The sequence below is a fragment of the Phocoena phocoena genome, chromosome 2, assembly GCF_963924675.1.
Source record: "Phocoena phocoena chromosome 2, mPhoPho1.1, whole genome shotgun sequence".
NCBI lineage: Eukaryota > Metazoa > Chordata > Mammalia > Artiodactyla > Phocoenidae > Phocoena > Phocoena phocoena.
The window spans coordinates 118,896,424-118,920,978 of NC_089220.1; the positions used below are offsets into that span (position 1 = coordinate 118,896,424).

A 24,555-nucleotide genomic window follows, 5' to 3' on the forward strand; every position below is an offset into this window, starting at 1 on the left:
GAAATCAGCATTGACTCTTTAATTAGAAAAGACACCTTCCTCCATCTCTTGAGCGTTCAGCCCATCAAAGCCCTAGAGCTGGTTTTCAGGGTGGCATTATCCCCAGGATCACCACCAGAGGGCAGGCGTCTCTCAATTTCCTATCGGTGCAGTGGCAGCGAGGGGACAGCTCCAGGAGGCCGGCTTCGGCTGCCAAAGTCTGTAAATACCAACCAGATGGCATCTCCTGGCAGGCAGGTGACTGTTCTACTGTGTGGGTGCACCCGTCACTCCTGCGGCCTCAGAGAAACCCTGGAGAGGGAGGAGAGGCCGAGTACCCTTACTTCTTCTGCTTTCTATACTTAGGTGTCTTCATAAAAGTTGGAGAGGATAACTTTTAGAATATTAAAATGAACTCTGGCAAGTTTCTGATGAATCCTTTAATGAGGTCAAGCCACGAGAGTGGCCCAGAAGGAGGCGGCTCCAGGTCACTGCTCCATCAGGCAGCATTCCCAAGCCTGGCACTGAAACAGCCCCGTTCTGAAAGGTAGAGCAGAATTGCTCTGTGCAGTGCCAGGATGGCAGGGGCTGTGTTTGCTCCTGGGGGGGGGGGTCTGGCTTCTCCCACCCTGGCAATCCACAGTGTGGCTGCCAGGCTGGCGTGGCTGGGAGGATGCACGATGGGGGGAAGGGGCGGTGGCGAGGTATGGGGGTTGTGGAGACCCCCAAGTTGCTTGCAAAGTCCACAGGCAGGGGACAGTCATGATGTCCCTGGAGGAGGCAGAAGATCACAGAAGAGCTTATTTCCCAGTAGGTGGCCAGACCAGATGGCCTGCCAGTCCTACTCAATGGAGATTTCCATCCATCAAGTCCCCAAAGAAAGGGCGTGTAGTTGAAGCCTTAATGAAGTCTGGGGTGCTGAGCCTCCCCAACCTGTCTCAACTATGACCTTGGGAGGCACTGCTAGATCAGAGCCTCAGAACCCTTCTGCGTTGCAGAGCTCTCCAGGGCATGAAAACCGTGGCCCCATACCTGAACAGTGCACAAAACCACAATACTGTGCATAACATTCCAAGGGGTGCACGGACCCCTTGATTCTCACTGATAGGTCTTCTAAGGATACCTGGGATCCGAGTTCAAACCCCGGGACCGGGCAGTTGAGACCCGTCCAGGCCCTGAGATGCTCCAATTCTGTGATGCTAAACACCTGCTGCCTGGAGCCACAGACCTGGTGGTGTTTTTGTCAGCAGAACATCCTATGGCCCCACTTGATTTTTCTTTACTGTATTTATTCCCGAGGATTAAAATACTGTCAGAGAAAGCCACGAAGCTGACTTAAATCCATCTTCTGGCACTGACCTGGGTTTTATTTTTATTGATTTAGCAAACACTTATAAGGCACTTACTATGTATGTATGCTATTCCGAGCACTTTACAAATGTTAACTCATCTAGTAGTTTTAAAAGACAATTCCTTCTATTTTTTTCTCTGTTGACAAACAATGGGGAAAGCCAGACCCTTCCAACTGTCTAGGTTTTGGTGGTAACTGTAGCCCCACCGCTGCCTGAACTCTGAGTGCGATCTTTGATCCCCAGTTTCCTAAGCTCCCAAATGGGAATAAGGACTATCTTACTGCAGAATTGTTGTTCTAAAATACTAAAAATAACATACATAAAGCCCATAACACAACGCTTACGACACGGCTACCATTCGTATGTACTATGATGATTTAGGCTTGTGAGCATCAGAAAAGGGACTAATCATCTAGATATGGGCAGTTTCGACATCCGTTCCATTCTGCACGTAGTCATTACACGCTCAACAAGTGCCAGGCACTGTAGAGTGCCCAGGGCCTTCATCCGCATGGAGCCCGCAGCCTGATAAGGGAATTCAGACTATGCAATGAGCTCTTTGCCCCAGTACCCTGAAAAGCTAAACACAAAAAGGGAGAGGAAAAGGCAGGAGAAGGAAATGAGCTCACATGTGCAGAACTTCTTCAGAGAGACAAAGACCCACCCATGAGAACCATCAACCCAACACCCACAGGGACACCCTTGGACTTCTTTCTCACTCTCGCAGGGAGAACCAGAAGAGCAGGAAAAGCACTGTCAAGCATCCCCTTTGTTCCTGTACCCAATTCTAAGAGGCAAGCCACAGCAGCACAAAACACCCAGAAATGCGAGCACACAACACACTGCAGTCGCAAGGACTCTCAGGTTGGAGGTCAGAGGTGACTCTCCCAGCCCTTGGGGGAACTGAAGAAATTGAAGTTCCCATACGAGCAGCTTCCGTTCTGCAATCAGAGCTAAAGGTTAGCCCCACTGCCTTGGGGCGGAGGGAGGGAGGAGGGCTGTGTGCAGCTGGGGTCACGGGAGTCTGACATGTTCCTGTTCCAGAATCTCAGATTTCTTGCACCCTGGGAAATGCAAGCGCTGGGAGAGACAGCAGGGTGTGGTGGCACGAGCCCAGCCCAGGAGCTGTCACCCGCTTGGCGAGCCACCAACCCCCTCTGGGAACACAATAGCTAATACGCACCATCGGCTGGCCGCCCCTACTTGGGGGAACCCAGGGCATTGCCCACACATCTCTGAAGGGCTTCCATGGGGTTCAAGCCTACTCAAGGGAGGGAGTGGGGCCCTGCTGGACCAAGGGGCTACAAGACCCTCTCCCACCTCGAGTCCTCAATTCTGGGAACTGGCCAGAAGCCTGAGAGTCTCCTTCACGCTATGCTTTGTAGGCAGGGCTGCCCGAATGAGGTCAGCTTCCTACCCTGGTGGGAACCAGTGGGCTACGGCTTTCAGGCACACCCCACGCCCACTTCTCTGTCCAGCTCTCTCTGGTTCTGAGATGTGGCTTGGCAAATCCCGGGATGGCCAGCTCCCTCTTCTTCTCTTTGGCTAAAGTTCAGATCTCAAGGGCCTCCGCAGATGACTGGAGACCCCCAAATCCCATAAAGTCAGCTCACTTTCCTTGGGCGACCTGGCCTTGGCTTCAAGTCCCCCACCCCATTCCACGCAGCGCTCACGCACCCACGCGAAGGTGGTCAGAGGTGCTCTGCCGCCACCTAGTGCTCTCCAGAGGCTGTACACCCTGCCCTGTGAGTAGGTGGGGACAAGAGGTTTATTTCGCTAAGAAATAATGTATCTGTGGACTTACTGTCTTCTTAATCAATATAAAATCTTTGCAGTTCTTGGACTACAGGAAATAGGCTCACCTGTGCTTACCAGAAAATACTTTTTGATCTGAATCAAACCTTTATTTCCTGTTTGGGACATCAAGAACCCTCATGGAAGCCTAAGCCTACAAAAAATATAAAGAGTCGTGGGTCACAGGGTCAGCTTGGGTCCAGGGACAGCTGGTGTGCCAGAGGAAGAGGCAGAATTTTATTAGAGACAAATCTCCTTGGCATCAAGCAAATGGAATAAGGAAGCTCTTTTTAACTTTTTTTCTTCCTTGAGGGAAAAATGAATCAAAGACTTCACAAGCCACGTGATGCAGAACTTCTGGACTTTGCACTTGCAAAGTGCAAAGGTCATGGCAGGGATGGAAATGCCTTTTAACCCTGAACCCCAAAAAGCCTTCCCTTCTTCTAAAAGGATGCTAAGATTGTACTAAGCGAAGTGGGCATGTTCTGAGGCAAATCTGATTTATTTCTTTTAGGATGACTTTGTGGAGGGGGTGTGGAATTAGCAGGGATGCTCAAAGGTGGGCCAGCCACAGACCATGGCCTTGAGTTGTGGGGAGTGAGAAGCCTGGTCCCTTCCTGTGGTTCTTCCTGGATGCCACACAGGTCTAGAGCCAGCCCCCAACTCTCCCCAAATGGAAGTGGCCTTCCGCTTCTCTTCTAATCCTTATCTTAACCCAGCCTCACTCATCCACTCACTCGCTCAAGTCATTCCTTCATTTAATCAACACTCCTCACGTTCCAGGCTCAAAGGATCTGATCTCTGCCCTGAGGGAGCACTTGGTCCAGTACCAGAGTAGAGTTCAGTGTCATAAGTGCTGAGATAGAAGAAGGTCAAGGGCTATGGGTGCACCAAGGTGAGGCTCTGGCCTGGGTGGGGTGGGAGACAGAAGACTTTCTGGAGGGGATGGTCCTTGGGCTGGACAGTATGGGAAAAGAGAAGGGAATTGGGGGTTATGGCTCAGGGGGTACCTCCCCTCCTCCCTCTTTGCCTCCAGCCTTTTTTGCTGGCATATCTAAAATTATTTCAGTCCTTATTTAAAGATGTTGCTATATTGGACCCTGTCATCTTTTCCTAGCCTGACATCTCAAAACCATTAGGTTTTCTTTCTCTGATTGTTAAGTTCCAGCAGAAATGTGCCATTGGCATCATCTCCAGGCAATAACATCCCTTTCTGTCTACCCAGCCTTCCTCTAAGCTTCTCCCATCTGGGGGTCTGGCCCTGACCAATCAGGTCAGACCTCTTAGAACCCTAAAATGTAAATAATTACAAAAGGCTGAATATCTTTCATTTCTTACTTTGTTTTTATATTTTGACAAAGACTATCATACCTACTCTTCCATGTCCCTCTCTGTACCCTATTTCCACTAAAAAGATGGGTAGCACTATCTCTCGATGTGGCCCACAGAGTGTCCTCTATAAAAGGGGGTGATGACCCTTGCCTTCACCGCCTTCCTCACACATATATTGTCACCATCATTTTTCCTATCGGCTGTGAGCTTCCCGAGGGTGGAGGTTCTGCGCTTCTCCGAATTTTCTGCCTGCTGTGGCCTCTTGTCTAGCCCAGACCCTGCAAACCAACCAGGCCTTCAATGTAGTGTAGCTGGTTGAGAAAGAGTAGAACTCCCAGTCTGTGCCATGAGTTAGCTTCCTGCAAACCCAGTGTCCCTCTTCCAAAGGTGGACAGTTGGTTCACTGAGAAGCAGTTCTGTGTCTAACTTTCCCACTGTTGAATGGGGTGATGTCCAAAGGCAACCAGGCAGAAGGGGCTCTGGTTACATGGAAACACAAAGCGTTGTCCCCTGGGATAGTGGACACAATTCAAACTGTATCTGAGCGAAATAATCGAGCCAACCAAGTTACTGAAGAAACAGTCTGAGAAGGCAGACATGCTTCTAGATCTTTTCCAAATCAAACACTGACTAGAAAGGAAAAAGGGAAGTTCTAATTCTGGATCAAAAGCTATGAATGGAGGCTTGGCTTTCTTAGAGACTGTGGTGTATTGCGGGCAATTCTCCAATATCCATCCCACCCTTGACCCATGGGGTAAACAGCAGTGTGTTTTGGGAAATGACACAGTTCAAGGGGTGGCCCTGACTGGGCTGTGGATTCCCATACCCCTTACCATGTGACCCAATTCTAGCCAATGGGACATGAGGAGAGAGCAACTAAAGGATTCTGGGAAAGTTCTTTGCTGCTCTTAAAAGAGAATGATGGGTAGCCATTCTCTGTTGCCAGACATGTATGAAGAAGGATGTGGCCAGATTACCAAGGGTAGCCCTCAAAAAATAAGGGGAACCTTACAGCATCAGGATGAAGCTAACACTGTTGACAGCAGAGTGGACCGATAGAAGGAATCTGGTCCTTGTTGCTACTGTTGAGGGTCTGGACCAACCTCAAAGCTGCCCTAGCTCTGGGCTCCATGGGCCATGGGCTGATGAAAACCCTCATTGTCTGAGTCTGAGATAGGCTTCCTGTGGTATGCAGTCCAAAGCACCTGGCTGACAGGGTTACCAATCCTTTGTGAGAAGGATGATGCAGTGGAGAGATATTAGGGCAGTAGAAAGGTACAGGACTTGGAGATGACAGAACATGAGGACGAAGGAGAAGGAATTAAGCTGCTCTCTCAGGGTACCGATGTAGTGGGGCGTTGTGGCTGGCTCAGCTGGGGCTCAGAAGTGCTCAAGAACGTCCTCTGTTCCCCTTCCCCCTCCTCTCTCTGTTCACATCTGCAGACATTCATGGAGATCCGTGTTTTACCACTATTGCAGGAGGAGGAGCATGGCTGGGGGGAAGATGCAAGGAGGGAAAGGATGATAATGATGATGATGATGGTGATGATGATGGTGATGGTGATGGTGTAGCTGGCATGATGTGTCAGTGCAGCCCCTTGGATTGAACCGGAGACCTGGGTGTAGAGAAGTGAAGGCCAGAAGCAAATAGGACTGGAGCAGTGGCCATAAGCAGAGACACTTCTGGGCTCACTGATAGCTTGGTACAGAATCTGGGGGGAGGGGAGGCTTTTCTTGCCCACCTTGCATGGGCATCCTGTGGCCTTGTGGCTTCTGAAAGGCCCTGAACTGGGCACTAGTGTTCCCACAGTGGACACTGTCAGTGTCAGCGGCTTCAATGGGCAGTGGAACATGGACAAGAGGGAGCCAGAGCAGGGGAGGAAGAAGGATGCAAGTTCCAGTGGTGACTATGCCTGACCAACTGGCTTCACGGATCTTTGGTGTCTTGGAAGCCACTGGCTCCTGTTGAGGCATGAAGGAGGCTGAGGGTCATTGTAAATGAGCCAACATGCACATGTGACTCCCTCTGGTAATGCGTTGGGGAGGCCAGCCAGGTAAGTCTAGATCCACTGACTGGGGCTAGACAGAATACGTTTTAGGAAAAGACAGTTCAGTTTGGGGCCTTGTTGGGTTTGAGATGGTCAGAAGTCCTGGTTGGGCAGATAATGGTTCCTCAGGCGGGATTTAAGTGCTGTCACCAAAAAGACTATTTTTAGCAATGACTTGGGTGGAGACAAGAACATTTGCTCAATATTTGCTCAAATATGCAGCCAACTCAGAGGTAGAAGAACAGATAATTCCACAGACACTTGTTAGGATTCTAGGTGTGTCTGGGATCCTGTGGAGATGTCCAGGAAGTAGTTGGATGTGAGCCAGAAGTTTGAGAGAGAGAGAGAGAGAGAGCGAGCAGCTGTGCTAGAGACTCAGCTTTGAAAGTTACAAGCTGAAGAATGTGAATTTTGGTTATGGGGGTGGATGCAATTACCCAGTGGGTAGAATTAGTAGAGCTAAACTGGCCAAAGACAGAAAATGAAGAACCCCAACATCTAAGGACAAAGCAGAGAAAGAACAAGTTTTAAAAGACCTAGAATGGACAGCCAGAGGGGTAGGAAGAAAATCCAGACAGTGTGATAGAGCAGAGGACACACAAGACTGTGTTTCAAGGGCGGGGAGTGGATGACGTTTTCAAATGCTGGACAGAGGACAGTGTAAGGACCCTAGCAACACGGAGGCCGTTGATGACCTTGAGGAGAGCAGTTTCCACGGTGTGGATGGGGCTAAAGCTGGACTGCAGCAGGCTGAGGAATGAATGGGAGAGAGCAAAGGGGGCATGGCTAGTGCAGATGAGGCTTTTAAGAAGTTTGGCTGCAAAGAGGAAGAGAGAGATAGTGGCAGCTAACGGGGGCATGGAGTCAAGGGGGGATGTGAGAGACCTTGTGTGTGTGACGAGTCAGTGTGAGGATGCAACTGATGCAGCACAGTTCATGAGAAGGTGTGAGGGGAGAGGAATCAGAACTCAGAGGTGAGGTTGGCCCTAGAAGGGAGGAAGCGAGGGACTGAGGGGTGGGGTGAAGCTCATCTGTGACTGCTTCTACTTTCTTAGAGAAGGAGGAGAGGAGGTCATCTGCTGGGGGCAAGAGAAGGCTTGGGGGAAATGGAAACAATCTGAAATGGCCACCTGGGGACCAGGAGTGAAAGCTAACCAGGACCACAGAGAACTGTCAGGCAAAACTGAGAAGCAAGTTGAGACTGGAGGCCTTGAGTCTGGGAGGTGCTTTTATAGACTGAATGTTTGTGTCCTCCCCCCCCCACCCCCCCAGTTCGTATGTTGAAGCCCTAAGCACTGGACCCACCCCACCCTGACGTGATGGTATTTGGAGGTGGGGCTTCTGGGAGGTAATTAGGTTTAGATGAGGTCAGGGTGGGGCCTCTAATGACTAATGATGGGATTAGTGCCCTTATAAGAAGAGGAAGAGACCAGAGCTCACTCTTTCTCTCCACTCATGCACAATGAGGAATGGCCATGTGAGAACACAGCGAGAAAGCAGCTGTCTGCAGCCCAAAGAGAGAGCTCTCACCAGCCACTGACTCTGTTGGCACTTCAGTCTTGGACTTCACACTTCCAGAACTGTGAGAAAATACATACCTGTTGTTTAAGCCACCCAGTCTGTGGTCCTTTGCTATGGCAGCCCCACCAGACCAAGACAGCACCAATCTGCACAGTTGTCGGACTTTCCTACCTGAGCCCTCAGCAGTCTGTGTGTAGAAGCAAAGAGGGTAGACAACAGATAGCTCTGCAATTTAAGATCTGCTAGGCAGGTCCACGAGAAGGACAAAGCACTGTTAGGAAAGTCAAGGAGCTTGAGACAGATGAAACTCTTCCACCTGTGCCTAGGGGTTTACCTACATCTCAGTGACTGCACGCCAAAAAGTTAAGGGCCTTTGACGGTATAGCCTAACAGCGGTATCATGTACAATGCATGCTAACCATAGTCACAACTGTGATGTTGTAAAGGGACAGGTGACAAACGGAAGCCCAGTAGTGCCAGCCTGGATCAGGAGCCAGGGCTCTATTTTGTCTCTGTCACTGTGTGACCTTGGGCAAGTTCCTTCCACTCTCTGGACTCTGCTATCCTATTAGAATATTTAGAATATATACTTTCTAAGGATTTTTCCAGCTCTAAAATTCTCAGATTCTGGGAAACTTAAAAGCACTGAAATACCACTGAGCTCAAAAGAAGTAAATGGTGGGGTGGCTGGGCACTATCTTGCTGGGGTCCCTGAGGTCCCTTCATTTCCTACAGAAAAGATTCATTCCTATATATAACACTTCCCTTAGTAGGAAGAGGTGTATTTGACAAGACTTACACCAAAGCTTTTCGAAGACCTACCAGAACTGTAAATCGTGTTGTTTTGCATCATTTCAGAAAAGGCCAGGTTGGAAATTTGGGGAAAACCCCAGGAAATGCAGCAAAAGCCAAGAAGCTTGTGAAGAGAGGCTTTTTCCCCCCTTCACAGTGTGCTTTTGTTCTGCTTCCTTGTCACCTGGCTTGTGTCCTGTGCCTGCTCTTCCTTCCTCCAGGAAGCCCTCTAGCTGCCAATGGAGCCCGCTGCCCGAGAACTCCAGCAGCGAAGCAAATCTCCTCACCCGGCTGCTTCCTATTTACCCAACAGGAGCAGCTTTCCAGGGCACACCTGGAGACTCAAACCAAATCAAGAGCCTCTCTGCCTTGCAGGCATCCCATTTGTATTCTCCCTGCTCAGAAGAAATCTTGCAAGGGCCTGATTCAGAAGCAAATGGAATGACAAAGCAGAGACTCTGCCTTCTCCAGTTCAGGCTAAGGAGTGGTGCCCCCAAAGCCTGGACCACCTGTGGTGCGTATGCCTACAGGGTGCAGGTGTGGATAGGGTCTGGAACTAGATCCTCCAAGGTCTTCCCGCTTCTTTCCTTGCCTTCCGACTATAAACTTGAAAAGAGCCTAAAGGTGGCGCTGGTGGGGCGGGAAATGAGTCCATGAGAATGGCTGGGGCAGGATACCAGGCTGCACTACCAATTTTGACCTCCAGAGGGCAGTGGCACAGTAGCCAGGTGCTCAAGGAAGGCTTGACCGCCAACATCTCTGGCGGAGCCAAGGACCTGGAGACCTGGAGAAGCTGGTCGGATGGTGCTGCCCACGCTCAGAATGCTGCCACCCTCTGCCAGGCCACCCTGAACTATTTCCAACCCGTTTGCCTACCCTTGTTTCCAATGCCTTGCTGACTCTAAGCACAGTACTTGGAAAAAATTATATTTTCAGAGAAAGCCACTGGAGTGAAGTTTTTGCAAAAGGTGTATGGTTTCACAATTGTTAGGCGATTTAACTTAGGAAGGCGGGGAGGCCCTTCAAAAACACTTACAGGGAATCCAAGCTCTGAAAATTTAATTGTAGCTAAGGCTTCTCACTTGCTTCTAAAATAACCTGGCAACCCTTCGTTTTTATATTCAAAGCTGTCAGCATGTTCCAAAATATTTAACGGTGGCATCTGAGGAAGGAGAGTGGCCCAGAACTGGCTCCCAAGCTCCTGGCCAATGTTTAAAAGTCTATATCTAAGAGCAACAGGGTGGGGCTGGGGAAAGTCTGACCTGCCCTGTGACCCCAGGACCTCTTCTTGCCCTTGTCCAGCCTTCAGCTTCCCCCACGTGAATGGAGGGTGTCACTGCTGTGTCTCCCCTGTCCAGATTGAACAAAGGCATCCAATCTGATTGACCAGTTAAGTAGGAGTAGGTAGGGGCCACTCCTTTGAACCAGGGGCCAGCATATGCTATTTGTTCTCACTGGAAAAAGCAGCAGACCTTTTTAAGGTCTGCAAAGCTCCTGGCTGAATGGTGCTAAATTCCCTCCCACCCTTAGCATGTTACCGCACACATGCTTTCTTCCCCATCTCGTCCCTGGTGAAAGAAGACTTGATAAAAAGAAAGTATATTCTAAATCCATTCTTTATAGGCACTGAGACCTTGGGTGAGTCACACTAAATCCTGTTGGTCTCTTGATTCCCAGGTATCCAGATTGAGTACTGGATGGGCTATTATGCAGTGTGACAGCCTTTAATTTTATAATTCCCCGAGTTCCAAGCAAATGTCGCTTAATAGGTTGTCTAGCAGCGACAGATACTTTCTGTGCCCACAGCCTTTTTCTGAGGAAACAATATCTGAGGAGAAGAGCCGGGGTGGCCTGACGTGAACTTCTGGTCTCTTACTATTCAGCACCTCTCACCTCTGGGCTGCCTCGCTGTAGGTACCCATGGAAACCCAGGGAGTTATGCAAGAGACGTCTTAGCTACTCAACAGTACCAACACCTACCCTTCTTTTTGGTAATCTTCATCCAGATTTGACAGGAGCTGCGAGCCCACCGTGGAGAGGTCAACCGCAGCCAGGGGCAAGTCCCGATAGGCAAAGTTCACCAGCTGCATGGGAGCAATGCTCTTGGTTTCTTCGTCTACTTGTTGGGAGATGATCTCAACTTCGGAAGTTCCTCCTTCTGTGGCAGGCCTGAGTTGGGGATGGCAACAGGGCAGAGTCATCCCTCAAAAACAAAATGATTTTTCCATTCCCCAAGGCAAAGAGGGAGAATGCACCAGAATCTGTGCTGGAGGAGGGCAGGGGAAGTGTGAGGTCACCATTCTTCCCCGCTGGCCAACCCAGGGACTGGACTGAGGTCCTACCAGCCGCATCTCCCTCACGAGCTGGGGAAAAGTGAAAGCATGCTCAGATTTTAAAATATGAGGTTTGGGGGGCAGAGTCCTTCATCAAAGGGAGGTAAAGACCCAGATGGAAACTCTGCCAACCAGCAAAGCCAGGACTTAGACTTTTAGGCTTCTCAATAACTAGACTTTATGTTGGAGTAATACATTCTTTTAAATTGTCTTCCGTGTTTCTTTGTAAAGGTCCTCGGGAATGTTTCTACCATCTGTACCACAATAGAGAAGAGAGGTGTTTGTTCACAACTGGATGTACTGCTGGTGCTTGGGGAGCCGACCTGGAGGCCTGTAGGGACCAAGTGAGCCTTGGGGCAGTGAGGACAGGAGGGGCCAGCTGTTCTGGGTGCCACTCCCTTCCTACTTAAACTGGTCCTACTACAGCTCCCTTTATAAGGTTGACAGTAGGAAATGGGGGTCACTTGAACAAATGTCTGAGGGGTTTTGGGTCTCCTACTAGGTTACCATCAGGCTCACCTAGGGCACTGCAAGTAACCCACAACTCCATTGGCATTACAGGGCATCTCAACCAGAGGCAGGACTACCTCCCAACCCACCAGGGGTATTTGACAATTGGTGGAGGCATTTGTGGCTGTCACATTACCAAAGGAGGTCACTAACGACATAACTAAGAAAGGGGACATTACACATCCTGCAGTGTGTTCAGTAACTAAGAACTCTTCTTCCCAAACACCAACAGCTACACCGTGAGGAGGTGGTGGGCTGGATCATTTTCCTTTAACTTCCTGGGCTGCCATCTTTGGTTCCCCCAACACATCCTTGACCCTATTTCATCTGTAGAATCTGAGGGGCTGGGTCTTGTGCCTCTGGACAAACAGTGGAGAGGAGTAAAAATTAAACATTTGAGGGAACACTGAGAGCCCAGTTGTAATGCAGCCCAGTCTGCGATAAACTGTTCAGGGGCTCTGGTGTCGATTCCAATGCTGACTTCTGCGGACCTCCTCTGGGGCCTCAGTTTCTCCAGCTGAAGCATGAAGAGGTGGAATAGAGGCTCTATTCTTTCTCTGTGATCTGACATGGATGTGAGAAATATGGAGCAGGTGGGAGGGGCTCTGGAGTGATAAGTTCCTACACTTGGCTGGACAGTACTACATTCTAAATTTTTCCAACCACCATTGAAAGCTTACCAATAATACACAGTGGCAGTTATCCAGAAAGTTTGGAACTGAAACTGCCTACTTCTCTTTTGCTTGAATCATCCCAGATAATTGAGAAAAAAGTGGGATTTTTCCTTGAACACCACAGATTGGCTGCCTAAATTACCTGAATTCACCAAGTAATTTCCAATGCCCCACTTCTCTTTTGTAGGCTTTATTTAAACCTTAGCTCTTTGCTACCTGTCAAGCACAGATAATAGTACTCATCATGGTGTGGCATTTACAGAATGACTCAAGATCTTCAGACAGAACAGTCACAGGATGTGAAGCTTCTGTGTTTCTCAACAATTGAAATGAAAGTGTGGGTGTTCATGGGGGGAATCCTGGCTCTTCCAGATGTTTCCCAAAAAGTAGATGCTAGGTCGAATTTGTTCTTTTGGAAACTGTGGACTGCCAAACTGAACAAGTAGAGCTTTCTGATCAATGAGATGTTCATGGAGGGCTGGGGTGAGTTTCTGAAACTAACAGGATGTGGCTCTGAGAAGCATGGAATAAGCTACTCCTGCCTTCCTGCCCTCTGTTCCCCTCTTGCCAATGATCATGGTGGCCCAGCACCATCTCTGGCCATGGATCATCTCAGCAGGAGGAGACAAGGCCTCCTTTAGGGGGAGTGAAGGTCTCACAGTTATAGCCTGAGTACTGGGACTACTCCCTGGTCTTGAATATGAAGAACAGTATGGTGGACAACACGTATCAGTGGCTCTGCTCTGCACCCCTCACTTTGCCACGTGACTTTGGAGCTTCCCATCAAAGGGAAGAGTATATTTCTCCACCCTTAATGCTGTGTTCAGTCATGAGACTTGTTTCGGCCAATCTGATATTAGCAATCCCACTGGATTAGCAATGGGATTACAATCCCAGTTTTGGATTGCAGAATTCCTCTGCCTATTTGAACTAAAAGATGAGATGACATGAATAAGGTAACTCTGAGAAAAAGTAGATTTTAACACATTAACGTCAGGCTCAAGGACAAAACCACCTGGAGCCCCTCCATCTCTACAGGGCTGGGGAAGGAGCTATTGGCTGTACCCCCAAACCTGTGTGCCAACTCAGTATCCACAGAGAGCCGATCCCAATGCTACTTACTGCGGACTGGTCATGTTGAAAGATGCAACCAGAGCCATGGGTTTTTTGGGTGTCTAGTGGGGCTCAGCTGTCTTGAAGCCTGATGTCAGCATGTCCAAGTGTGGGTTCTATAAGGCATACAAATGTGGTGCCCTGAAAACAAATAATTGAATAGTAGGAATTGATTACACTCAGATGTCAAACCAAAGTCCTCCTAAGCTCATCTAAAAATGGAAGCCCTTAGAACATTCTTCCATATGGACTTTCCTTCAAAGTAATAGTGAACAGATTCCTACCATTACCTACAGCGGATAGCAATAGGCATAATTTTACTCTTTTTTAGAGATGAAAAAACAGGCCCAGAGTGATAAAGTAACTTTTCTGTGTCACAGAGAGATGACAGAGAGCCAGGTTGGACCACAGCTCTTTCTACTAAATAGACAAGGAAAAACCAGGGTAACTTTATATTTCAGCTTTAGGAATCTCAAAAATCAGGTTTGTCTCAAAAATCTCGTTTTCCGGGCTTCCCTGGTGGCGCAGTGGTTAAGAATCCCCCTTCCAATGCAGGGGGCACGGGTTCGAGCCCTGGTCCGGGAAGATCCCACATGCCGCGGAGCAACGAAGCCCATGAGCCACAACTACTGAGCCTGCACTCTAGAGCCTGCGAGCCACAACTACTGAGCCCACGCGCTGCATCTACCGAAGCCCGCGCGCTCTAGAGCCCGTGCTCCGCAACGAGAGAAGCCACCGCAATGAGAAGCCCACGTACTGCAATGAAGAGTAGCCCCCGCTTGCGGCAACTAGAGAAAGCCGCGCGCAGCTATGAAGACCCAACACAGCCAAAGATAATAAATAAATAAAAATAAATAAATTAATTTTTTTAAAAAATCTCATTTTCCCAGAAATTTCTTTCTCCTGAGATTTCCCTCTCCTCTGGTAGTTCTGTCTCTCCACTCTTCCAGGTGTTCCTCTCTTCTTCCCAATTGGGTCTCTCCAGGAGACAGGCAGCACACCCTAGAGCCAGCCTGCCTGTGGTCATGAGTGAGGAGATAGATGGGCCCCTGGGCTGGACAGCTGGTGTCTGTCAAGTGGAGTAAAATGGAAGCTTTTTTCTCACCCAGACGCTTCAAGGACAAAGCTAGTGGCAGACGCTGAGCTCTGCTGAAGTAAAGAGATAAGATGACCACTCCTGAGGTCAAGGAAAAGTTCCCTGTCTGCGCATGCGCAGGAAGGCTCCTTGGGGGTCAAAAAGGGAGGGGGCGCCACCCCATAATAAGTATGGACATACCCCCACAGGCCTCTGCGGTGGGATCCATCCTAGCAAAAAGTTGTGCAAAAAGTTGGGGAGGGTCCCAGGGCCAGTCAGGTGTGAGAAAAGAAACAAGATAATTGGCCAAATGTAAACAAAGACCAGAAGGACTGCCCTATATAAGTGATTTCAATCCCCTCTTTACTGCCTCCTCATTCAGGATGCCTGCACTCCTCTCTGGGTGTGTATTTCTGCCTTGCTTCTGACTTCGATAAATAAACTGTTTCTGGGCTTCCCTGGAGGCGCAGTGGTTGAGAGACCGCCTGCCGATGCAGGGGACACGGGTTCATGCCCCGGTCCGGGAGGATCCCACATGCTGCGGAGCGGCTGGGCCTGTGAGCCATGGCCGCTGAGCCTGCGCGTCCGGAGCCTGTGCTCCGCAACGGGAGAGGCCACAACAATGAGAGGCCCGCATACCGCAAAACAAAACAAAACAAAACAAAAAAATAAATAAACTGTTTCTCTCTGTGCTCTCCCATGCCGTTGTGCTGTGCCTCTTATAATAAACTCTGTATCTGTTTTGCAGTTTTTGCCTCCTTGAAACATTTTTGCTTTCAAAGGAGGTAAGAACCAGGGAACTTTGCTTCTAGCCTCTAGCCCCTGGTGGACTAGCCGCTAGGTTCAATCCCTGGGCAGGGAAATAAGATCTGCTTCAAGATTGCTGTCCCAAAAATAGTCAGAGGCTGGCTCCCACTCACTAGCCCTCTGTCCTCAGTTTGTCCACCTATAAAATGGGAATAATAATAGAACTAAGTAAATGAGTTAATGCGTGTAGAACACCTAGAATAGTGCCTGGCATGTAGTGTTGGCTTTTATCGACATAGTTACTGTTTTATAAATTTAAATTGCACGATCTGTTGAAAGCATTTGGATGGCCGAGTGTAAGATTTCCTCTTAAAATCCAGACTAGGTAAATAGAGTATACTTTTCTATAAATGGATGCTGTGGTACCACCTAGAAGTCTTCTGGGAGACAGTAACAATCAGGCAGAATGTACAAAGACAAGGAGACAGACCCATGTTCTGGGTGATTTTGAACAAGTTACAAGGGAGGTTACTCCAAGGGGCGGTCCTTTTGTAAGTTATATTCTAATTGCAAACTGCTTTTCCTATAAGACATCAACCCAGGATGAACACCCTCTCCCAATCCTGAAGCTCAGGAGGGACGAAGGGATAGAATTGTTACATCACGCAGAAGTAAAAGGTGCTCCTGGAGTAAGCAGTGATGGTAAATTTACAAAGTGGAGAAGTGTCTCTAACTTCTGTGTAATTAAGAAAAGTGAGAGGCTTCCCTGGTGGCGCAGTGGTTAAGAATCTGCCTGCCAATGCAGGGGACACGGGTTTGAGCCCTGGTCCGGGAAGATTCCACAGGCCGCGCGGCAACTAAGCCTGTGTGCCACAACTGCTGAGCCTGTGCTCTAGAACCCATGCTCTGCAAGAAGAGAAGCCACCGCAGTGAGAAGCCCGCGCACCGCAATGAAGAGTAGCCCCTGCTCGCCACAACTAGAGAAAGCCCGCGTGCAGCAATGAAGACCCAACGCAGCCAAAAATATAAATAAATAAATAAATTTATTTAAAAAGAAAAAGAAAAGTGAGAGCTCAAGTTAAAGGAAACTGAGGAAATCCTGGGAAAGTCTGAACTTTGAGCAACCGGAAATAAGAGAGATGGAGAGCTTTCTAAAATCATAAGGGCTTTAATACAGGGGACCACCGTTTTCACACCAGATGTTTCTGGGGCAAAAACAATAGCAACAACAACATGGAACCAAGAGGCAGGGATGACAGCAAAGAGAATTTGGACAGACATTTTATAGCCACACCTTGCCAGTGGTTTCACTTTACCTTATACTTTTGTAAAGAGGGTCTACATGTAAAAGCCAGAACTCTCCTATAGTATTTGTAGTATTAACTGCATAGTAAATTTATAACGTTCTCCATTCCATAACACAGATTTAGTCAGTTTCAATCGTTTCTGTTCTCTCTACAAAGCCTCAAGCTAACCAACTCCTCCCACTGGTAGGAATGGTCGTGTGGACTGTCCATCCTCCACTAACAATGAAGTCGGGATGGAGGTGTCCACAAATAGGAGACCAGGTGAGCAATACTCCCTTCTGGAATGGTGCTTTAACGAGCTGTAGTCCCAGGGTGGGCACTTTACACGCTCCACAAGGTATTAGCTCTGTGGAGAATATACTAGGAAGGTCTCTGCTTCCATGGACCTTCCAGTCCAGCTGGGCAGGCAAGTGTGAAAAATAAAAAAACTCCAAAATTTTGGGGTACCCTTAGCAGTGAAGAACAAGTAAAACTTGATAAATCTATATTTATTAAAAAATAAACATCAACTCCTATACTAATATGTTATGGCTAATATAAACTATATATAAAAAATAGAAATGAAAGTGTTTTAATTTGACTTTTTAGGAAGGAAAATTTCAAATATAGAGAGTTGTAGGGAACTGTACAGGGAAATTCTAGTTAGTCATCATCCACGTCAACAGTTAACAGCTCAGGGACAGGCTTCTCTGTATCCTGCCCTTTCCCCACCTCTCATGATTATTTTGAAAGAAATCTCCGACGTCATTTCATTCATCTGTAAATGTTTCAATACGTAGCTCTAAGAATAAGATTCCTTTTAAAAGATGTAACCACAAAACTATCATCACTACTAAATCAACAATATTTTCTTCATATTATCAAATATCCAGGAATTGTTCACATTTCCTTGTTTTTCCTGTAATTTTTAAAGGTTTGTTGAATCAGGAGCCAAACAAGGTCCACACATTATGATTGGTTAATATGACTCTTCAGTCTCATTTAATCTGTAGGTTTCCCCCTGTGTCTTATGTTTTCCGTGCAATTTGTTGGAAAAACTAGATCATTTGTCTTAGAAAGTTTCCCACAGTCTGGATTATGGTGATTGTATCCCTTCATTTTCATTTAACATGTTCCTCTGTCCTCTATATTTCCTGTAAATTTTAGTCTATAGACTTTAATCAGATTCAGGTGGAACTTTTTTTGCAAGACTATAGGCAGTGTCATGACTTCCATTCAGAGACACAGAATGTCTTCTTTTTTCTCTGTTTGTGACATAACAGCCATTGATGGTTGCCTCCTAGATCCATTAATTCATTAGGCCTTGCAAAAGGATCATGCTATGATTTCACCTTTCCTTCTTCATTTATCAGCTTCTATGAAGAAACACTCCCCCTCATCAACTATTTGATTAGCCTAAGGTACAGTTCATATAGAAAAGGAAGGATAAATGCTTAACTTTTCCCACTTTATTTATTGGTTTTCAAAATAATCTTCCGAAGTCAATCAATGAGGTGTTGTTGTTTATTTTCCACAGTGTCACGGATTTAAACACTCACTCAGGGGTAGAGTTGGGGAACAGGCTCGCTGGAAACAGGGACTGCAGTTTCCTGGAAGGAGATGTGGGAGTGGGGAAGAAATGATTGGCATCTCCTGTACAAGGCAGAGATGAGGCAGGAGAGAGGGTTAAGATCATATTTGGATGGGGCTTCCCTGGTGGCGCAATGGTTGAGAGTCCGCCTGACGATGCAGGAGACACGAGTTCGTGCCCCGGTCCGGGAAGATCCCACATGCCGCGGAGCGACTGGGCCCGTGGGCCATGGCCGCTAAGCCTGCGCGTCCGGAGCCTGTGCTCCGCAACGGGAGAGGCCACAGCAGTGAGAGGCCCGTGTACCGCAAAAAAAAAAAAAAAAAGATCATATTTGGATGGACAGCAAGTAGGCTGCTTCAGAAGTTTTGATCCTTAACAAGTAGCACACTTTAGAAGGCAAGATGCCTTAAGATGATGTTCTTTAAAATTAATATTTTCCAAAGGAAAGAACGCCCAAAGCACAAGCCTAGCATGAAGCAGGTGTAGTCTAGCACTCTATAAATGAACATCTGAAGTGCAAACCTGCTGTGTCTCATAAACCCGGTAAAAGCAGAAGAGAAAACCTGTTTTGGATTTACTGGGTCTGGCAGTGGTGGGGAGCAAGGCTGCTGTTTAAACTTTAGTAAAATTCCAGTCCTTTCCACTTGCTGCTCATGAGTCTGTCTACGTAATTTGCCAAGACCATATTTGCTTGTTCCAGCCAGATCTGCAAAGTTCAAGTGGGCATCCTAGGAACCTTAGAGCTGAAGAAGACTTCTAAGATCAAGCAGTCAGTTCCCTTACCTACCAGGTGAGAAAATCCATAATTCAGCTCACCTGTCCCCAGGGTGACCAGGTCTATTCCTCATCTCTTACTAGAGTGACAGCCCCTTGGCATAGGTGACCTGCTTTCATATGCATTCCATTGGTTACCAAACCTGGTTTCACTGTGAATCACCTGGGGGCCTTCTGGGAAATATAAATTCATAGGTTACAATACAGAAATGCTGAATCAGAACTCTGCCGGTGGAGTTTGAGAATCTTTTTAAAGTTCCCCTGGTGTTTCTGACATGCAACCACTCCAGTTGACCCTCAGTATCAGTGGTCTTACACTTTCCATTGCAACTGAATCACCTGGAAGGTTTATGCAGACAGAGATTGATAGCCCTACCCATGAAATTTCTAATTTAGTGTGTCTGGGGTGCAAGCTTGAGAGTCTACATTTTGAAGAAACCCCAGGGGATAATGATTTGCTGATCCACAGACCACACTCTGATCTTGTGATTCGGAAAGTTTGCTTGAGGTAATAAAGAAGGTATTTTTTCCCAACATATTTTGCAGATGAAGTTAACTGGTTACAAAGCTAGTGTGGTGGAATTGTCAGCAAAACCCACCCTGGCCAGGCTGAAGATGACCAGATATATCAGTTAGGAATACTTTTTATTTGCCAGTAACAGAATATCTGGCTAACAGTGACTTAGGCAGTGAAGACTTTTAATTATCTTACATAGCAAGAGGCCTGGAGGCAGTGGCTCAAAGGTATCACCAAGGACCCAAGCTCTTTGCATCTTTCCATTCCCCCATCCCCTGTGTGATGCATTATTCACACTTGTTGCCTTGTGGTTGCAGAATGGTTGCTGCAGCTCCAGCTTGCACATCCTCACACTAGCTCCCAAACAAGAAAAGAATCAAAGGTTTACTCCAATTAAGATGTAAAAAAAAAAAAGAATCAAAGGCTTTCTCCTCACGAAGCTTTGATCTTTTATTCCGTCAGCATCATCTCTCCAAGTCCTCTAGTCAACATCTGATGTCTCTTGTGCAGAGTGCGGTCACATGGCTGCAAAGGAACCGAGGACAACGCACAGCTGGCCAAGGGGGTAAGGAGTGATATGAGAGCCTAGACCAATCATGATTCATCCTTTGGAGCTGTGCATATCGTTTCCATAAACAAATCTCAGTTCTCTTAACAAGCAAGGACAGGAAGGAGCTATTGTGTGTATAACCAATTGTCTGCCAGACCAGGTTTGGACACTCTGCTGAATAAGTTTCCTGGGTCTCCAAACAAGACTGGCCAAGTGTTGGTAACTGGTCGGCAGGAGATGTGAAAGATGTGTTCTTACCAAACCTTGGGGCTCTTTTAGTTAGAGAGCATTGCATGTGTGTGGGGTTCAGTTTTGACATCCTAAAGCTCGCTGTAGAATCTGCTCCTAGGGAGAAGACACTCAGGCACCTTTCACAGACATGATGTTCCATGTCTGTGAGAGGCGGAGAAGGGTGATTCTTATGCTAGAAGAGAAAGGTCGGTGTATAACAACATGAAGTCATCCTTGTTGCTACCCTGACCCATTCACACCTTGCTCCGTTAACAAGAAGTGAAAATGAAGAAAATCAATCATGTCTCCGAGCATTCTCCCACTCTGATCTCCAGTCCACTGCACAATCCTTAGTGGCTAAGCAAGTGGGCAGGGAGCGCACAGTGGCTCTCTTTTCTAGGTGAGGCACAGTCTCCCGTGGACCCCTCTTACTTTCTATTGTTTGCGCCTCTTCACTTACACAGCCTCTCAACTATTACCAGTCTCATAAAGCAGGGGAAACACAAAACGAGATCACACAAAACTAGATCTGAAATTACTCAGGTATTCCGAGAAGAAAATAAAGAGGACTGTTATTCTAATCCTTCCCTTCCTCTCGATATTCTTTTTCCTAACAAACACTCCCCTAAGTTGTCCCTGCTGGGACAAAGGACCTACTGGCTCCTCACCCCTGGCTGGCCTGGGCAGAAAAGGATGCCCCCCCAGCAGGCATTCCTCAACCCCAGCCTGATGTCATTTTCCCTCCAGAATTCTGCAGAGCTCCTGGGGAACTCAAATAGCTGTGATATGGGGAAGCACCAACAATGAGCTAGGGCTGCAAGTGGCTGCCCTGTTACCCCTACGTTTCGCCTTTTCCGTCCCAGTCAAGCAAATCTTAAGCGTAAGATTTAAGATCTTAAGCGTAAACGCCGCAATTTGCAAATCTCTGAAGCAATCTTCACCTGTATGTGATGTTGACTAAACATGTTAAGAACCCAGACATAATTAACTTGGCAATTTAATTCTACATGGCACCAGGCAAGTGACTCTTCTTTGGTAAATGGAGGGACGAAGTCCTCTTTCTTCAACACTTTTTGGACTACATATGGTATGATGCAAAAATGACCCCATTCTCACCCTTCCTGTATTTGTCATTGTTACAGACTGAACGTGTCCCTCAAAACTCATATGTTGAAATCTTAAGCCCCAACGTGATGATATTAGGAGGTAAGGCCTTTGGAAGGTAATTAGCTCATGGGGAACGAGCCCTCCCAAATGGGATTAGTACCTTATAAGAAGAAACACAAGAGAGATGACTTCTTAGCCATGTGAGAATACAACCAGAATACCACTGACTGCAAACCAGAAGAGTCCTCACTAGACACCAGATCTGCCAGCACCTTGACCTTGGACTTCCCAGCCTCCAGAATTCTGAGAAATAAATGTGTGTTGTTGAAGCCCCCCAGCCTAAGGTATTCTGTTACAGCAGCCCAAATGGACGAAGACAAGTCACATAACTTTCCAATGCCGCTTCACCTGTCACTGGGCTTGGCCATATGACTTGCTTTGTCCACGTAGGTTGGAAACTGTGATGCTTCGTTTTACGTGTCACCTTGACGCATAAAGGGATATTTGGTTAAATAGTATTTCTGGGTGTGTCTGCAAGGGTGTTTTGGATGAGATTAAAATTTGAATTGGTAGACTGAGTAAAGTAGGTTGCCCTCCCCAGTATGGGTGGGCCTCATCCAATCTGTCAATGGCCTACAGAGAACAAAAGGCTGAGTGAGAAAGAATTCTCTCTCCGCCTCACTGACTTTGAGCTGGGGCACCAGCCTCTTGTTTTCAGACTCAGGCTCGAATTTACACTATGGGCTTTACTGGGTCTGGACTTCTCAGCTTCCATAATCCTGTGTGCCAGTTCCTTATAATAAATCTCTTTATTCACACACACACACACACACACACACAGATAGACAATACACATATATATCTATCCTATTGCTTCTGTTTCTCTGTAGAACCCTGACAACCGTATCAGCAAACATGAAAAGCATTCATGTGATTGGGACTGCCCTCTCACGTACACATTTCCATGACAGCCTGCATGCCTGGTCACCCCAGCCAAGGACAGCCAACAGCCAGCTGCCCACCTCCCCTCCCCCCCACCCCCAGGCATGTGAGTTGGATCAAGACCAGAAGAGTCACACAGCTGTGCCCAGCCTAAATCGCAGGCTCACAGACCCAGAAGGTGAATAAAACTTTGTTTTTTTTTTAAAAATCATTCTTTAGTCATTTATTAGCACCTGTTGTGTTCTAGGAAGTATACCAAACATTGGGGTTATCAAGATAAAAGAGATGCACTCAAGAAACTAGTGGGCTAGTGATAAAGACAGACGCATAGATAGAAATTAAAATTCAAAGAGGTGAGAAGAATGAAGCATTACAAAGGAGTGTTTTGAAAGCTCTAAACTTCCTTATAAATATTAGGGAGCTAACGACTGCTCACACTGGCAGGAACAATCCTCCTCTTCCTTCAGCCATCTGTTAGGAAAGGTTTGTTTCTTTAAGCCCACCAAGTTTCGGGGGTGGTTTGTTATGTGGTATTATTGTGGCAATAGATCACTGATACATTATAGATAAATGTCCACTGCAACACATAAAATAATACAAAGATGTATATTTTAAAAAAGATAAACCTCTCTCCAGCCTCCATTTTAACCCTCCACTTCTCCCTTGAGGTCTTATGTTAATACCCAGGTGTGGAAACCCTTGCTCAGAATTATGCAAGCATGTACTCACATATATAGGCTAATTTTTGTGGGTACAATATATAATTTTATATAAATTGTTTATCATAAAATTCATGTCTTTAGCGGCACCTGTGTCTTCTTTTTTGCCTGCTTCTCCCTCCCTTAATATACATATTCACAAACACACACCAGTGTTAAGCTTGTGTATATTTTTCCTTACTTTTCTTTGTGCTTACACAATTATGCACAAATAAACATCTCATTGTTTGTTTTATTAAAAATATACATTATTCAAACTTAACTGCTCTTTGCTCTTCACACTCAACAGCGGAAACTATAGAAATCCCCCTCTCCCAAGTCAGGCAGTAAAACTCAAACTCATTCTTTCTTTTATGCTACATAATATTCCATGGTATGAATGCTCCATAATTTAGTTAACAATGTTCCTGTTGATAGGCAGTTTTAGATGGGTTTTTTTTTTGGCCACTGTGAAAAATGCTACAATAAATATCCTTGTATACATTTCATTATGTACTGGTATTTTTATTTGTATGGGATAGATTCCCAGGAGTGAGACTACTGGGCTAAAGAGTATGTATCTTAAATTTTAATGGTTAAAACAAGACTGCTTTGCAAAGGGCTATAGCAATTCACACTCCACAGCAAAGTATGAAAGCTCCCTTTTGAGGGAGCGTCTTAATCATTTGCAAGCTGTAGAGAGTGGCTGTGGACCAAATAAGTCCAAATACTAGCTTAATTATACCCTCTTCTCCACGGGCACTGGAGTGAAAATGGAGGACAGGATGAAACCAAAAATAGCAATAGATATCCTTACACCACAAGAAAAGACATAGTTGACTTAGGAACTACCCTGTCACAGTATTTCTGAGCTGTTTCAGCAACAGTCAAGGCCCGAGGATCCTGTTTCCTTCCTTGTGCCATAAACCCTAACCTTTCCCAACTAAACCAACCACATAACCAGGTCCTGGGTTCCCACCCGTGCCCATCTCCTGCCCACCCCCAGGAGTTACAAGCTGTGATCTATGGAAGCAGATCTGACTTTCCTGGGAATGAGGACAGAAGAGCACCACAGTGGAGGGGGAGACTACAGGAAATTCTGGTGCCACTTTCTAACAGTTTCCAGTAATATTTGGGGCATTAACATATATATTGATATACTTACTTATTAAAAAGAGAGTGACTCTTGCTAAAATTCTCCTTTGATAATGATTTTTATCTAGTTGGTCAGGAACTATATCTAATTTAAGTCTGCTATATTTCCACCCACACTCTCTGCCAGCTTAGAAGTCTAAATGACATGGACCTCCTCAGGCGTACCTGCAGGGGCAGGTCCAATCACAGGAGAGACTAGGACTAACCCCATCCTTGAGGGGCTTTCTCCAACATGGCTGTTCAAGGGGAGGTAGGGGGACTTCCAGGGTGGTCCAGTGGTAAAGAATCCGCCTTACAATGCAGGGGACATGGGTTCAAGCCCTGGTCTGGGAAGATCCCACATGCCGCAGAGCAACTAAGCCCGTGCGCCACAACTATTGAGGCTGTGCCCTAGAGCCCGCGAGCCACAACTACTGAGCCCGTGTGCCGCAACT

At 47.0% G+C, this 24,555-nt stretch overlaps 1 protein-coding gene across 1 annotated transcript in view; it reads right to left on the reverse strand.

Moving 5' to 3' along the window:
• TMEM266 (transmembrane protein 266) overlaps positions 1-13,471 on the reverse strand; it is a 92,413-nt gene extending 78,942 nt beyond the window's left edge. Inside the window, exons 1-2 of the mRNA XM_065872155.1 lie at positions 13,458-13,471; positions 10,799-10,987 (exon numbers count right to left, since the gene is read on the reverse strand). Of these exons, the coding sequence (XP_065728227.1) occupies positions 10,799-10,987; positions 13,458-13,471 (203 nt within the window). The remainder of the gene's footprint in view (positions 1-10,798; positions 10,988-13,457) is intronic.
• Between the last annotated feature and the right edge of the window lie 11,084 nt (positions 13,472-24,555).